This window comes from Bombyx mori, chromosome 12 (assembly GCF_030269925.1).
Source record: "Bombyx mori chromosome 12, ASM3026992v2".
In the NCBI taxonomy this organism is placed as follows: domain Eukaryota; kingdom Metazoa; phylum Arthropoda; class Insecta; order Lepidoptera; family Bombycidae; genus Bombyx; species Bombyx mori.
Genome location: NC_085118.1, coordinates 903,111 through 921,062, shown reverse-complemented (window position 1 = coordinate 921,062; position 17,952 = coordinate 903,111). Strand labels below are relative to the sequence as shown.

General features: G+C 39.8%; 1 protein-coding gene and 1 long non-coding RNA gene across 3 annotated transcripts; one reads left to right on the top strand and one right to left on the bottom strand.

Moving 5' to 3' along the window:
* Nucleotides 1-7,331: 7,331 nt before the first annotated feature.
* Nucleotides 7,332-12,978, bottom strand: LOC119629311 (uncharacterized). Of its 2 annotated transcripts, XR_005245336.2 has the most exons (3): nucleotides 12,690-12,962; nucleotides 9,268-9,488; nucleotides 7,332-7,585 (listed from the first exon to the last, which is right to left on the bottom strand). It is a non-coding gene; the product is annotated as an uncharacterized LOC119629311 (long non-coding RNA). The 2 variants fall into 2 exon arrangements; XR_009974432.1 differs by lacking the exons at nucleotides 7,332-7,585; nucleotides 9,268-9,488 and adding an exon at nucleotides 11,042-11,203 and having other exon boundaries at nucleotides 12,690-12,978.
* A 2,515-nt stretch (nucleotides 12,979-15,493) lies between these two features.
* On the top strand, nucleotides 15,494-16,506 carry LOC101740791 (fork head domain transcription factor slp2). The gene has a single exon (XM_004929336.5). The coding sequence runs from the start codon at nucleotides 15,579-15,581 to the stop codon at nucleotides 16,278-16,280; it is 702 nt and encodes a 233-aa protein (XP_004929393.1). The 5' UTR covers nucleotides 15,494-15,578; the 3' UTR covers nucleotides 16,281-16,506.
* Nucleotides 16,507-17,952: the final 1,446 nt, after the last annotated feature.

Here is a 17,952-nt window from a genome sequence, read left to right as displayed (position 1 = left end):
GAAAATATTTATTATTCGAAGTTTAAGTGTATTGTTGTTGATTTTTCGGATATTTCCAGAGAAAAACAATAGAAATTATCACGGTGTATAGCCCAATTATACTTAAGGCCCGTCTGTTTAGTAACCATGCAGCTTATTACATATAAGGTAGCCATGAAATGTAAGCTTGTTAAAACAACAATTAATAAATGTACATTTTGAAATAAAAAAAAACTAAATTGAACGCTGTCGCGTGCGCACGCGACTGTCCGATGATGAACTATCGTAACTGTGTTGCCATAACGAATAATCACCGCGTGATGGGGTTGCAAGCGCAAATAATTGGCGCCCCGCTGTCCTACGCGCGTTAATATTTTGATAATGACGAGTTCTTTTGTACATTTACAAACGTAAAAAGATTTTAATCCGAGATTTGTTTAGTTTCGGACAACGCTTGCTTGTTTTACAAATAACGTGTGTATTTGAATAAACAGATAAACACTGTGGAGAGGTTTCGTGGGGTTACTTGTTAAAATAATTGGGGTGTTTTGTTTTGATTCTGCTCTTGGCTATATTGATTATATGTGACTATTGTGAGAACTTCAGGAGTTCTACTTTCAAAGATAAACAGTCTGAAAGAGGTTGGGGCACTTTTATTTTCCGGAGCTTTATAGTGTATTCGAAGCTTACAAAGGTTCTCTTTATGCATCTTAATACAGATACGCACACATTGCTGAATGTATGCCTAAATGTGTAAAAAAGTATAATTCTAATCTTATTTCTTGAAAGCATTTTATATTAGACCGACATTTACAAGCTCTTTGTATTCGACATCCAAAAGCAAAGTTTACAAACGTATATGTACGTACACGCAGCGCAGTAGTAATGAGAACGTGCAGCGCGCGCAAAACAGTTCGAGTCTGACCGCGACGCGTGTTTTGTGGACGATTGAGGCAATCCCGACGATACTAAAGGCAGGGTCGCCACGCTTTAATACCGATACTGGGATAAAGTGTAATAATTTTTTATTAAAAACATCTTTTTTGTTTCATAACAACAGAAAACTGTTACTACTGCTACTGCGCTGGCGCTATGACCCCAAAGTGGGTTTTGGCATCCGACAATAAACTTTGTTATTCATCTCGGCGTTACGCAACACCTTGCCAGTCCGACAATTGGAGCTCACGTAAATTTCCTTCCACAGCGTCAGACCAGCGGTACTTGGGTCTCGGTACGGGGCGGCGTCCCTCCGGAACACCGTTTCACAGCCAGATCCTGCTCCAAAAAAGTCTCTCCACATCCTTGTTTTTCCGGAAGTGCTTTTTTTTGTTGTTAAAATGAGGTGGGCTGTGAGCTTGTCCACCCGTCGTGGCCTAAAAGATAAGACGTCCGGTGCATTCGAATGGCCTAAAAAATTCGTGGCCTAAAAGATAAGACGTCCGGTGCGTGTTGAAGCGATGCACCGGTGTTCGAATCCCGCAGGCGGGTACCAATTTTTCTAATGAAATACGTACTCAGCAAATGTTCACGATTGACTTCCACGGTGAAGGAATAACATCGTGTAATAAAAGTGAAACCCGCAAAATTATAATTTGCGTAATTACTGGTGGTAGGACCTGTTGTGAGTCCGCGCGGGTAGGTACCACCGCCCTGCCTATTTCTGCCGTGAAGCAGTAATGCGTTTCGGTTTGAAGGGTGGGGCAGCCGTTGTAACTATACTGAGACCTTACAACTTATATCTCAAGGTGGGTGGCGCATTTACGTTGTAGATGTCTATGGGCTCCAGTAACCACTTAACATCAGGTGGGCTGTGAGCTCGTCCACCCATCTAAGCAATAAAAAAAAAAACTCATCTAAGCAATATAAAAAAAACATTTTCAATAATATGGTAAACGAAAAGTGAACTTAAGATGATTGTGTTACGAATTGTGGATGCAAAAAAGCATAAAAATTGGAATAAATTATTTATATTTGAAATTGTTATGTAATTTATTTTTGACAGTACAATGGCGCTGATAAAGGGAATTAATTACCCAGTACAATTGAGTTATCAACTTATGTCTTATGGTTCTGGCGATCAAAGAGGAACAAGCTGTCCATTTAAAATAAAAATATTATCTGAATTATCCACAATACTAGACAAACGTGGTCACCTCAGCACCGAAGTCGGTCCTTCGTGTTTGGTGGTGCTATACAAATATTTAACAAACCCTAGCTGGTCTGGTGCCTGAAGGCCATGTCAGACGGAGTTTGAGCTCGTCGTAGACGCAGGACGGTTTCTCTGTCAAAAGTATAATAAAACATGAAAAATTATATATCTCGTAACCTTTTGCGGAATACTCCAATTATTCCTCATAGCGGGCTACCGGCATCTGAAAACTTCCGGCAGCTTTCATCAAGTCATCGGTTCACGTTTATGAATTCCTATCCACAACGCAGCTTCACATTGTATAAGTCTTCTCAAAACTGTGTGCTTAGTCCAAGTTTTTTAACTTTCAGCTTTCCTTCGTTTGCCGCTAGGGGCGCTGTTCCAACTTCATACAAATTTGAGTTTATTTTTACGTGATCACGAACGTTAAAAACTCGCACTGAGCACACTGATACAGTGGAGACGTGCAGTTTGCTATCACTCTTGTATTTTCGTAACAAATCACGCGCATTTAAGTTTAAGGATATACGTTTTTCTGACACCTTTAAAACTATAAGCTGTTAACGTATTTATTATAACGGTGACTTCCTGATATGGAGGATGCGTTATAACCACGAGCTGTATGATGTTTACAAAGATCCTAATATCATAACAACCATCGATCGATAACAACTATAAAAATTGGACGCCTACGATGGGCAGGACATGTGGTTCGAATGGAGATAACCAGAGTGCCGAGACAACTGCTCTATGGCAAACCAGAGGGCCGCAGAAGTCGTGGCAGACCCAAACTTCGATGGTTGGATGGCGTGGAGCGCGACCTCAAAGTTATCGGTGTCAGGAACTGGAAGGAGAAAGCCTTGAACAGAGCAGTCTGGAGAGACATACTGGACCAGGCTAAAGCCCATCCTGGGCTGTAAGGCATAAGATGATGATGATGATGGTGACTTTCATTCAAGTACCACATCTACGACTTAGCACCACATAGTCTGTGTACAGCGGACATTTCGGCACAGCTCTTAAAAAATACAGTAAAACCGTTCCCTCCCTCGATCTCGTTAAGTTTCAGTAAATACGCGGTAAATAAATAAATAAGAGTGCGGCGCGTGTTTCGTTCGTTATTGGAGCAATTACCGCGAGAGCTGGCTCTGCGCTCGGCGCGTTATGTTGAGCGATGTTGTTCTCACTGTCAAAATTATATTTTCGTTACGAATATACGTGATGTTTTTGCGTAGACTTCTCTGTAGGAATCTAATAAGGAGTGAAAGGAAAAATAGTGGAAGGATCTGTAGTCTGTGTCTGCGCCGAATCATCTTCTTTGCTTCGTGGAGTTGGGGTGCTACTACAAAAAACTACCCCAATACAATCTTTTATTTTATTTTATTTATTGGGTACCAACATGTTATATATCAGCACAACTATATATAACATTACACGAAAACCTTACACTATTACACATTTACTACCAAATACGCTATTACTTAATTGAGAAAGCTCATTGAGCAAGGCTGTAGACTTCTCGTCGAAAACTGTCAACAGTGCCAGCAAAACGGTCCAGAGAATACTTGCTATGCAAATTGTTTAATTCCTCAACTAGTCCGCTGAGAGGCGCGTTCTTACCGATTCGATTTTTTTTACTTTGTTTTTTATTGTATCTGTACAATCAACCTAATAGGCATCGTGGTTTATAGACATTAGCAATACCAGGGACGTAGCCAAGCCGCTCCTTTTTTTTTTCCTCTTGTGTGAAGAAGATAGTAAGTAGCGCGGAGGGCAAGCTATTTTAAAGTTTCAATTGTCCACTCGGCTTTACTTAGCAAACTCATTCAAAGTAAACTCAATAAGGTTTCATTTGACAATTTATAAAAGCAAAGGGCTGTTTGTTTATGTCGATCTTTCACAGCTTCACTTGATTGTTTTTAATTTGTACGACTTCATTTTATTTGCGGCTTGTTTACATTGTCATTAAGTAACAGTCATTTAGAGTGGGCTTGATGATATAAAAACAGTCGCTATCGCCAAATAGGCGAAATGGTCTAGTGATGTAGCTTTTTTTTTTTTTAGCAGGAAATCGCCGGACTCCTACCCTCCACTGGGGATGGAGGGCGGGGCATGTCGGAGTCGAACCGACTATAACCTCCTGTCGCTCAACAACGTCCAAACCTCGCATGAGACAGAACTCATGAAGAGGCCGATCGTCGGCGCCACGACCACCAGCCCTCTCGGTCGGCAGGCTGTCCGAAGCCAGCCTAGATGGCACCGGTTTGAATGGGCTATCCTACGAAATACCCCGCTGGGTCAGAACCAGCGTGGGTTGAGGATAGCCGGCCTTCCATCACCCGGATGCTCTTGCGTAAAATGCGTGCAGAGCAGCTTGCACGTCGTCTTCTTAGGCCCCCTTCGCCGGGCCCCAGACCGACATATGAGGGAGACCCGAAACACTTAGAGGGCTTGGGCGAGATCCGCCTCCCTGGCCCCCGGTCGACGGCGGCGGGCTTGTGCGTCTCTCACGCGCCCCGCCGCCTCCTTCTGCGAGATGGTGCACTCGCAGAAGTCGAGCATCGCCTTCCACGACTCGTTGTCGCCGAGCATCGATGCCACAACACTCGGCAACGACAAGTCGTTTCCTATTTTTGCGACGAGGACACGGCGCCACCCCTCCCATGCGGGGCAGGCAACGAGCGTGTGCTCCGCCGTGTCCAAGTCGCAACCACAATGTAGTGATGTAGCTAGTCGATTTTTAGGCAGTTTAATTTTTGTACCTGCCCTACACTTGATCAAAAATATACTCAAAGCATTAAGATATTAGTTATAGGCAGTGGCTCAACAGTGCTCCTGGTATTTTTGGCGTTTATGAGTGATTATGATCACGCACCATCAGAGCGACCGTACCCTCGTCTAGAAAGGCACTAAAAATACCTAGTCAGGTCATAAATTCTGTCACATGTTTAATGTAAAAGAATTGCAACAAGTTTATTCATTATGTAACCATTCATATACCAAAATGAACTTAACAAAACATAGATTCTTATGACACTAAAGTTTATTCAAAATGACCTCCGTGATTTTGAATACAGGTCTTCAATCTGCGCGGCCAGTCGTCTATCGCAGCACGAACGAGGTCCATGTCAATATCGGCGGCTGCCTTAATCAAGGATGTCCTGAGTGACTCCAAATTGAGATGAGGCTTTGAGCACGCCTTTTCCTCCAAGTGTGGCCATATCTTGTAATCTAACGGATTCAAATCTGGACTGGAGGAGGGCCAGTCTTCGTGCCGGATGAAGTCGATTTCACGCGCCGCCAGCCAGTCTTGTGTGCTCTTCGCTCTATGAGCTGTCGCCGAATCTTGTTGGAATACCCAGTGCCTGTTATTGAACATGGTATGAGAAACAGGTTCCACAAGGTTCGTCAGGACTGTATTTTGGTACACAACTGCATTCGTTTTTACACCTTTCTCACAAAAATGTACCTCTGTTAAGCCCCAATAAGAAACTCCCAACCATACCATGAGCGAGGAAGGAAAATGACCTCGTTGGACACGCGGAATACGGTTGCTCGCTTCTTCACTACTGTGTGCGTACACCTTATCATTTTGTTTGTTGTAGCTCTCTTCTACGGTAAAAAATTTTTCATCCGAAAAAATTATTTCCCGATATTTTTTTCCCGCGTACCGCTTCAACAAAGCGCGGCATCTCTTCAGTCTCAGGTCCATTAGACGAGCATTCAAACGATGTCCTGTTTTTCTTCGATATGCCCGAAGCCCTAAGTCTTCATTTAACACCCTTTTCACCGTTGTTCTGCTTAACCCCATCTGAAGGGCCAACAGTTTCTGCTTACGTTTGGGATTTCTTTGAATTCGCGCCTTCACAGCTTTTATCACTGCTGGAGTCCTAACAGACCGAGGGCGACCACTTCTTGACCTGTCATCTACACTAGAGTCTTCATTGTATCGTTTGATGGTACGATAAACGAATCTTTTGGTTATATTAAAATTCTTCAGTATGTCAAAAATTTGAATTGGCGCGTAACCGCAACGATGCAACGCAATAACTGCAACACGGTCTTCTTTAAGCGTCCACTCCATATTTAAAAATGAGTAAAATTCTAAAAGTATATACATTTTTATTTTCATGAACAATTCGAAATTCGAATTCAATAAACTTTTTTGTGGCCAGCATTCTAAAAGAAAAGTTTTTACTGTGTGACAATACTTATGACCTGACTAGTTATAAGTTGCACTAAAGCTTTTGCACTTTGCTGGTGGTAGAACGAAGGCTAGTGAGTTAGCACCACTCTGCCTATTTCTGGGGTGAAGCAGTAATACGTTTACCGGTTTGAAGGGTGGGGCAGTCATTGTACTGAACTGAGACTTTAGAACTCATGTCTCAAGGTGGGTGGCGGCATTTACGTTGTATATGTCTATGGGCTCCGGTAACCATATGGGCCATCCGTGAGCTCGTTCTACCCATCTAAGCAATAAAATATAAAAAAATACACTCTAAATAGGGTTATGTAGATTTAGGTATTTCTGTCGCAAAGCAGTGATGCGTTCTGTGTGCTTATTGCACACTTATTGTATTTAACGTTCTCGATAACGTAAAAGTTAATTCAAATTTGTATGGAGTTGGAATGTTTGCCTGCGTTTCTCGCTAGGGGCGCTGTTCCAACTCCATACAAAGAGTTTACTTTTACGCGATCGAGAACGTTAAAGAACTCGCACTAAGCACAGAGATTAGAAGAGTAGAATTGGCTTTGATTAATCCAATGCGTCTTCCACATCATGTGTCAGTCCGGTTAGGTGGTGGCGTTCACTTCTTTCTGGTGTTGGTCTGTGGATGTTTGTAGTCCTTTAATGCTAGGATGGTGGATGGCGCGTATGCACGTATTAAAAATCAGATCGTTACCACCTGTAAATTCCACTTCATGAAGCTATAATTTATTATTTTATGCATTCGTTTCGGGTTATTGTTGAAATATTGAGATGTAATCGAACGTGTAACCCCCGAGGCGCGGGGTGGGGCGCAAACACATCGCCTACTGCGCTTACGCCGCCCCTCTCACCATCGACTGCCAGGTTAATAAACAACGGCTCGTTGTAGATTGACGTATTTCTTTGTTATTATGTTAAAAAAATTCACGTATCTTCGTTGAAAGCTGAATAAAGAAAAAGCAGTCAAATAATTAAAAAAAAACAAATAGAAAATTATTTTGATTAAGGTTTAAAGTATTAAAAATGTTGTAATCACAGAAAATTTACGAAATAGCTTTACGTGTTTCTTGTTCTTGGCGCTCATCTCGAAACAGCGTCAGCAAAGTAGCCGTTTCATCTTAAGAAGGCGCGCTCTCGTGCCAGTAGCTAATGTTGTTGAAATATTGATTAATATTGTCGCCATGTTGGATTGCCACTCGAAAGCGGAAGCGCGACGAGTGCCGGAAGCCGCCGCCACCCGGCGCCCTCTGTCGGATAACGTTCTACTTACAACAACAGATACTCTTTCTCCCCATTGTTACTGGCACACCGAGAATTCGAGTGCCCTTAAAAATACGGAAAAAAAAAAGAATTTGAAAATATTTTTTAGAACAATACGTACGTACGGCCGTTTTCAGAACGCTCAACTGAGCAACGTCAAACAATGAACGCTATAAAATTAAGGAGTTATTAAATCATTTTACAAGTATCGCTCTACTGCCGGCCATTAATTATATTTCATTTATCTCGAGATTTGAGTTTTGAAAAATATTTCATAAACTTTTTTAGTTTTAGTGCGTGTTCCAAATTCAAGTGTTCTCGAACTGAAGTACACAGTGCACACCTGGACAGTACAATAACATGGTACAAGAATTGGATTCGAACAAGCTACTACCCAATAAACAAGGAGCATTGTATACAACAAATTACATACAATGTGACGTGGAAAGCGCCCGAGAAATGCCCCGCTGACATTTTTTGGCCACTGAAAGAAATAATCGAGGAGTCATTATGAATGCTTGGCTCGTTACAAAACTTTAAAATCTATTGTGTTTACGAACGGTTGAAGGATGCTGTGATTTAGTGACATTTACATTATTCTATACTAAGTTTTGTTGACAGGTACGTGAGTGTTCATTTTATTAAAATCCCGATCAACCATAGAGGAGTATTTTGTGAGTGACTGACTCTTTAAGAACTGTTTTCTTGTGTGACAGTCTGGAATTATCCAATTAAGAAACATGTAATAAAATACACATATGTAAGGTTAGAACTTAACGTTGTTTTGTTACGTAATAAGCCTTACAGTTGTGTCCTCCGTAAGTCGAAGTAAAATATTAGTTATTCTGTCTAATTACCCGACACAAACATCAAACAACCGCCGTGCCCACTCGATTGCCTTCAATCACTGAACAATTCCGAACGCACTGCACTATGTTTTACACTGCATCTGTCGCGTCCTCGTGTCCGTTTGGCCGATTTTTTTATTCTTTCTCGTATTCCGAGTTGATCGGATTTGTTGGCGGGGGGCCGGCGCTGTTTGCCGCCGATCGCTCGCCTATTGTCAACTGTTCGATTGTCCGAATGTGATGGATTCGCGATTGTTAGAGCGTTCTCGTGTTTTGAACGTTGGAGCGCCAAAGCGGATTACGTGTAACGGAATGGCCAACAATGGCCGCCGGTCAAAAGATTTGCGGCCTATTTTTATATAAAGCGCATTTTGTTATTATTTTGGCAAAAGCGTGCGTCGATTTAAATTTATGGAATTGTTATGAATGTTTAATTTAATTTTGATAATCGATTGTTTTAGTTTCCGTTTGAGCGGATTTGAGATTGTGTGACGTCTGCTTCACCCGCGTTTTTTTTTTTTTTTTTTTTTTATTGCCTTTGTAGGCAGACGGGCATACGGCCCACCTGATGGTGAGTGGTTACCGTCGCCCATGGACTTCAGCAATGCCAGGGGCAGAGCCAAGCCGCTGCCTACCGCGTGCAGTGTTTTTATTGTTCTGTCAGCCTGCTGCAATCAAATTAAATAATTCGCATAATTTAAAGTTCTCTTAACCTACATTTCGAATTCCTTCAAAGAGGTACAAGCAAATATTGGAATAAACGCAATTTAAGAACAGAACAATGCTACAAACAAAGTGTATCGCATCTCAGAAAAACTTACCATATGTATTTTTACAAAGCTTCACACGGGAACATAATTTTTATTGAGAATCAATCAAAATACAATATTCCTCAGGAGACACGAGCGTCATCTGCTTAATAAAAATCGTAACAGATTTAATTAAGTCCTCACAACTTGACACGTGGGTCACAATGGCGCGCTTTTGTGTTCGTAGTGTTGTATTGTCGACGAGCTGTAGGAGGTCGGGTTTCCGAACGCACCTGTCGAATAGAAAAAAAAAACTTTAACAGGAAAAGGAAATGTGGATTTTAAAATTGTCAATTGTAAAGACTATTTTCGAACGTCGCCGTAATTCGAATTCGGAGCATTTGATCGTCGAATTGTTTTGTTTTGCAAAATATTTGACATACACTATGCTAGTTGGTGTTGACTTTTTTTTGTAACAAGAATAGCTCAGAATGAATTCACATTTATACAAATAATCAGTTCTGATTGGAATTCGCGAAAAAAATCTAATCTCAGTAACTAAGTTTGATTTCAAGACATCTAATTACTTCAAACCTTAACCTTATTAGTATTATAATTCTTAACGTTGCCGTTAAGCTGCTTTCAGACTACGCTATAGTATAATAGCATATTTTATAGTAGGTATATAGCTCATAGCACAACAATGTTGCACACCATACATGTTATGGAAACATTCACGATGTTCTGTACTATATATTATTGGCAAAGTATAGGCTGCTATACTATATGGCACTATAGTATAGTGTAGTCTGAAAGCAGCTTAAGGCACACGGTGAAATGATAAAATGTTTTAGTTGTTTTATCGTTATTTAGATAAACTATTTAAAATATTAAAAGCTTAGAACCTACTTTTCTCGCAGAAAGGTTTCCCGTAACAAATCAAAACCTGTGTCATTACGTCACGTCCACAGGATATGACAATTTCCGAGAGTCTCCAAATATTTAACACGGCACGACGACACGCTAAGAAATCATTGTAAGTAGCTTTACAATAGTGATAATTGATTGTCGCATGCAGATGGTGCACCCTTTACATATCCTTGTATACAAAATTTATAACATTTGTTTAAAAACTCCAAGGTGCGGACACTCGATGTAAATCTTTTGACTTTTAACGAGTTTGACGGTAGACAACTTTTTTTTTTAGGAACTTCGATTGCTGGTTATTTAAAAAAGAATAAAGTTATTACTACAAATAAATTTAAATTGAAAATAGTGGAAATATATACATATTTTATAGTAAAAAAAAGCGTGGGGTGCATGGTGTTATTAGTTATAAATATTTTTCTAACAGATATGAGTAGAAGAATTATTATTTTAATAATATCATAAAAAGCACCCCACGCTTTTTTTAAATAAAATATATTTTTTACACTATTTTCAATTTATTAAAATTTATTTTCTATTTTTTAGTTGAATTTTATATAAAGCGTGTTTTTTAGTTTTTTTAAACAATTTTTTTTTCATTATTTAGTTAAATTTTATATAAAAGCGTATTTTTAAAACTATTAAGTACTTTAACATCAATTCTTGCCTTATCGACTATAGATAAAAATTATATAAATTGGCAAAAATCTTATTTTGCAAATTGAATTATGGAATAATCTTATCAAATTAGTGTATTGTTATCGGTCCTCGATAAATCTACAAAGTTTGAATGAAATCTGGCCGTTTAAAGTGGGTCAAAATCGCGTCTAAAGAAGTCCGTTACAAACATACAAACATACATACAAGTAAAGCTAATATAAAGCGTGTAAAAAGAATGATTTCATTCGAAATAAAACACTTTCAACTTGGCACTGCTTTATTTATTGCTTTGCTTGAATGACACTAAATTGGGTTTTACAGGGCACTTGAAGTTAGGCTCTCACGGGAATAGCCTTAGGTGGAGCACGAATATTCCAGAAGCTTTTGCAGTTACGGTGAATACAATCGAACTCGACTCCAACTGCATAAAAACGTTATTCGTGAAAATAAATTTAAAACTGCTTTCCATAAATAATGTTTACGACAAATCACTATTTCGTCTCCTTAGACGTTGCGTTTTGGTCATATAGCAAGAAAACCCTCTGACGACCTGGAGTGACTCATAGTGATGGGGAAAGTGGATTGACGACGATCCAGAGGTCGGAACCAAAAAAGATGGAGTGACCAATGTGCTTAGTGCGAGTTTCTTAACGTTCTCGATAGCGTAAAAGTTAGCTCATATTTGTATGGAATGGGATCGTTTGCGTACGTTTGCCGCTAGGGGCGCTGTTCCAACTCCATACAAAATTTGGTTAACTTCTACGCTATCGAGAAAGTTAAGAAACTCGCACTAAGCACACTGGTGCAGCTTCAGGACACGAGACTGAGCCGCGCACTTCACTGTGCCACTGATCAACATAAGTGGATACAAATCACAAAAAAGGTCACAGGCGGGCGCATCACGATGCTCAGCAATGAGCCATGGATTGAAGGAGGAAGAGGAGGCGTTGCGTATGTTTACATAATATTTGGGTTCAAGTTTTTGGTTCGAAATGTCATAACGAAGGAGCTGTTATAATTTAAAATAAATAATAGTTTAAAAAAACTAACAAAATACGCTTTTATAGAAAATCCAACTAAAAAATAGAAAATATTTTTTAATAAATTTGAATTAAAAATAGTGTAAGAAAAAAATATTTTATTGTAAAAAAAGCGTGGGGTGCATGGTATCAGTAGTTATATTTCATGAACAGATATAAGTAGAAGGGTTATTTTGATAATATCCTGAAAAGCATCCCACGCTTGTTTCAATAAAATCATTTTTTCTTACACTATTTTTAATACAAATTTATTAAAATTTATTTTCTAGTTTTTAGTTAGATTTTCAATAAAAGCGCATTTTGTTAGATTTTTTTAAACTATTTATTTTTCATTTTTTAGTTGAATTTCAACTTTTCAATATTTTTTTTAATATTGAACTGTCATCGGTCCTTAATAAGTACCTATACCAAATTTCGAGTTAATCCGACGTTTTGAAGGGGTCAAAATCGTGTTCAAAGATTCCGTTACAAACATACATACGTCTGAAGCTAATAAAAGCATATTAAAAAACCATCGATTTCGATTATGTAGTTCATTACTACTCGTTCTTAGTGTACACACCGTGGATGGGCGTATCGTATCGGAGACAGCAGCGATGAGAGAATTAGGCATGAAATAATGTGACGTAACAAGGCCGATTGAAAACAATAGCGCCTAATTCAAGCTTTTAGGTGGGCGGGGTCACATGGCTTCGCCATTTTGATCACCTGCTTACTACTAGGTAGATCCATTAGTCTGCCTAAGTGCTCTGTAAGTCTAATGGTTATGTATCTTTTAATCTGCTTTAAGTATCATACGATGTAATTTCTTAACATTCAAAGCTGTTGCAAATGTTGTTGTTTTGAAATATTTATTTTTATTCTAACCACAGAACCCTTCATTTTGTACTCTCCAACACACCCTAACTCGTTTTTTTAAACTCTCCAACAAATAAACATAATTAACACTTTACAAACTGTATCGAATTCTGCGCTATAAAATATTTGAACACATTTGACATATCAGATGTCGTCCGTCAAAATTTTTGACACTAGGCACCACAATAGGGATGCGATTTTTTTATTTTAAGATTTAGTATCACCGTTGCATTCTGTTTTGTATGTTGCTTGATCAATCAATGTCAACTCTAGAGGGATGCTTTCCGAATTTAGCTATGTTACTTGTAATTTGGATGTTTGTTCCGAGGATCTTATTGGTAATAGCGTATTAGACTCAGCTTTTACCCGACCTAATCTTTATACATATATTCCTTCTGTCTTGTCTTTGTCACTGAACTCTTGTCACTGAACTTCTCCTAAACGGCTGGATCGATTTGAATGATTTTTTTTGTATGCATTTGGGTGGCACCCTGTGATGGCTTAGATTCACAAAGCAGTCGGTATCTAGGTTACTTATCTTTCCTAGAAAAAAATTATATGGCAAAACAACGTTTTCCGGGCCAGCTAGTGCTACCGATTTTTACTACCTTTTTATCCGTCTTAGCACACTTGTTCTTAGTTAATTCACTAACTTTTTAGTTCCTAATTTAAGAATCTACTAATAGTGAAGGTCGTCTCGGGGGGCTATCTATAAGTTTTGTGTTTATTTCTCTGTGGTAATAATGCCTTTGGGTGGGGTTAGGGCAGAAATTGTTTGTCATATTTCAGGCCGATTTATTATTTCAAACGTTCATCCATTTCGAATAGTTCCGCGGTCCCTGTCTTCGAAGCTTATTTGGTCCACGCTCGTGGAATATTCGTAACGAGTATATCTTGAGTGTCGGGAAGCAGACGTCGCACGTGAGAGCGGCTTTGTTTGAAGTACCGGGGGGCGTGTCGCAATGTGGGCGGGAGCATTGTACAAACAACTGTAGATAAACTACAGCGCTGTGACAAAGTTTGCTGTGTTATATTTTCGCGCTTGATTTTTTTTTAGTATTAAATAACTTAGGACTCAAATTTTAAGGGATGTTTTCGGTGGTTTTTCTCAATCTGTTCCTTAGTTAATTTTAGTTTGAAAACTTTAAATCGACATGGCAAAAGAAATTTGTATTAGATACTGGATGATGTGACACATAGTACTAGGACTCTCCAACCGGGGAGAGGTCTTGACAAAGCAGGACCTGTCTTTCCACATACCTACATATCTAGTTAGAGTTTCCTCCCGAGACTTTTATGCCAATATTAGGTAATAAATGAATACATATAACAACGTGTATCAGATATGCTGTTTTGCTCTTAAAATTAGGTTGTAAATCTCTGCAATCGTAGTCATACCATTAGTTAATGACACATTACTAGAAGAATATCAACAGTGAGCATTTTGCCCGCTGCAAATATTTTTTTTAAATTTAATTTTAGACTATATTACATAGTACAATATTAGATATAGGTACTTCAGTATAATATATACCTATAGTATTATATATGTCTAGTGGACGACTGTGGGCTGATGATTATGATACTATATATAATATAATATTTATAGTATACTGGAGCCACTTTTAAGGGGAGAGACCGCTTCTATCAGGAAAATTCGTTTTTTCTCAGGAACTCTTAGAATAAAATTAAAAACTGAAAACCACAACAGACTAAAGAAAAATAAGTTTATTATTGTACAAAGATAAACTAAGAAAATTGAGAGAAATTAAACAAGCATCTATGTTCCCTAACCCCTAACGTACGTTCATGTCAAATCTTTTATATGTGATTGGACTGTCGTGACAGGACATGATTTAAATATTAAGTGTATTATCTATGGTTCTTGATAAATTACTGAAATTTTTTTGGTTCATGTCTGGCTACGACCGCATGGTCTCTCGCATGAGACACGCTGGGTGGGTAAGTTCTACCTACAGCAGCCTCGAGCGCACTCTAGGGTTTTTAACACGACTTTTTGTAACATAATTTTATTTAATAGTATAGATTATTATTCGTATTAAAATTTAACTAGAAAATGGAATGAAGAACACCCCAAGCGGATATTAAAGTTAATTATTTCGACTCTCCTTCTGTTATATCACAATTTGGAAGAAATCTTGTGCAAATTCCGATTTCTTTGGCAAGATATGTTATGATTAGGGAAACATGATTCTATCTGTACAACTAGCAAGGCTCTGGAGAAAGAGAACATATGTAGGTACCTATCTATACAGTAAGTCTGAAAAAATCTAAATCCCAAGCACAGTCTCTCCGGGGCTACTAAATGTCGTTTCATACTTTAAATATAATATCAACCGTTGTCAACGTTTCAGCGTGAACACAAAAGCTATTTGTCTTAAAGTAATGAAGCTATAATAAATCTTTTGTGGCCGTTTCAAGCACAATTATTATTTAGATTAATGGTTTACGAGGTGACTTCTAAAGCCAATTTGTCAAATTCAACTTCCATAATTTACATGAATCCGAACATCTGCTTCAATGTTTAAAAACACAATTAATAATTACATTTACGACACATAAATAGCAACGCTAAATAAACTCACAAACAACGCGTGAAAAATTATTAAAAAACCTGTTTAATAAGCGCGGCTTATCGCGTCAAATTTAACCCCAACAAAACCCTGTAAGAACCTTTCGTTCCACATTCGAATGGAGAATGAGTTTTAAGTGAAAGTAATAAAGTTGTATGTCGTATAGTGCGGGTGTTGAGCGCGGCGGCACATAAAGCGATGATTGGAGGGTGTGGTCTGAGTGCACTGGGCGGCGACGCGAGGCGGGGCGTGGAGCGGCTGCGGTCCTTAGTAAGGCGCGAGCGGCGCGCTATGCCGCACCACTATGAGTCCTCCGCACAGCTTCGCGATCCGCGACATCCTCCCGGAGGCCTTGTCGCGCTCGCCCTCGCCCTCCGACGCCGAGCTCGACGTCACGGGCACCGAGACGCCGCCGCCCTGTGCCTCGACATCGAACGAAAACAAGAAAAACGAAAAACCGGCCTACAGCTACAACGCACTCATCATGATGGCCATCCGCAGCAGCCCCGAGAAACGACTCACTCTCAACGGTATCTACGAGTACATCATGAAAAATTTCCCGTATTACAAAGAGAACAAACAAGGTTGGCAAAATTCTATACGTCACAATTTGAGTTTGAACAAGTGCTTCGTGAAAGTGCCGCGCCACTACGACGACCCCGGTAAGGGGAACTACTGGATGCTGGATCCATCTTCGGATGACGTGTTCATCGGCGGCACGACGGGCAAGTTACGAAGGAGGTCGACGGCCGCGTCCAGGTCGCGACTGGCCGCGTTCAAACGTGGCGCGCTGCTGCACCCGATGTTCGGGAATCCTTACGCGTCGTTGGTCGGTCTGTACCCGCCGCTGCTGTCGGTGTACGGGCGGTACGCGCTCCCGAGTCCTCTGCTGAGGCTGCCGCCGCCGCCGCCCAGCCCGTACCACCAGCTGTACCGACGGCTGCACGGACTGGCGGCCCCGACCAGCCCGCCGCCGGAGCCCGACCACCTCGTCAAGCACAGTTGATCGACAGGGGTCTTTGCACTGATATTTCAGTATATCCCGGCGAAGACAAGTGACCGCGTAGTGCACTGGACTGTGATAGCCGTGAACGGAGAATGTACAGAATGAACCTTGTATAAAGTCGTATCGCTATTTATTGTCGACGTAAGCTATTATTTAATGAATTCATTGTAGCGGATAAGAGAATTAATTTAAGTTATATTAATGCAATAAAGATTTTTTTCCTGAACTACGTATGGTTTTGTGAAACGTGCGTTACATGTCTGTTCTTGCTAGGCCTATTTGATGACAAGTTTAACGTATGAGGTATTTTTTTATAGAGAACTCTGATATATTTAAAATTTCGTAGCTCGTTTTGAATCTTATCAAATAATTTAGGTAAGCTGATAAGAGATACATAAAAAAATATATTTTCGATCATAAACGTCGTAGTGTGCTAGAAGAAAAAATCGCGCCCGGAAAGACATACTACTTGAGTTAACATTTCTGAGATCGACCCTTTCTTTATTTGAAAACGAGTGACAACTTAATTGAGTATTTTATTGACAGTTCTCGTGATAACATTTTTGATTGCTTAATGAGTCGTCACGAATAGCTGGATATAATTTCCTTTAGAATTTCGAATATTTTACTTGTAACTTTTCAAGGTCAAAAACCACTTTTTATTGTCTCAAAGAAGTATTTCCGTTTTTATAAAACTTCAATGAAACAGAGCATAGATACTATTAACTTGGCTGGCTGTGTCTGTTCAGATGGGTGCTAGCATTGCTTAGTTCAATTGATGCTTTTTTTTATTTTATTTTTATTGCTTATATGGGTGGACCAGCTCACAGCCACCTGGTGATAAGTGGTTACTGGGGCCAAAGATATCTACAACGTAAATTCCGCTACTCACCTTGAGATATGAGTTCTAAGGTCTCAGGCATAGTTACAACGGCTGCCTCACCGTTCACATCAAAACGCATTACTGCTTCATGGCAGAAATAGGCATGGTGGTGATACCTACCCGCGCGGACTCCCAAGAGGTCCTACCACCAGTACAACCAGATCAGTTACTTCCATTCAGTACAACCACCTCATGTATGAATCCAGTTGCTGTTTGTACTATCTCATAGGCAGTACCGTATTTTATACCCTTCATTCTTTTTATGACTACTATTTTTCACAAAAACCCTTTTTCTTCAAAATCGCGGTCGTCGTGGCCTAAAGGATAGATGTCCGGTGCATTCGTATCTTGCGATGCACCGGTGTTCGAATCCCACAGGCAGGTAGGTACCAATTTTTCTAAAGAAATACGTAGATAACAAATGTTCACGATTGACTTCCACGGTGAAGGAATAATATCGTGTAATAAAAATGAAATCCACTAAATTATTAATTGCGTAATTAGGTACTGGTGGTAGGACGTCTTGTGAGTCTGCACGGATAGGTAATACCACCCTGCCTATTTCTGCCGTTAGCGTTTCGGCTTGAAGGGCGGGGCAGCTGTTGTACTGTAAAAACTGAGACCTTAGAACTCATATCTCAAGGTGGGTAGCGGAATTTACGTTGTAGATGTCCATGGACTCCGGCAACCACTTAACACCAGGTGGTCCGTAAGCTTGCTTGAATGGTAGAATGCCTTAAGCACTAAGGTTGCCTCTGTCTGCCATTCTTGTTTGATACACACTAGTTG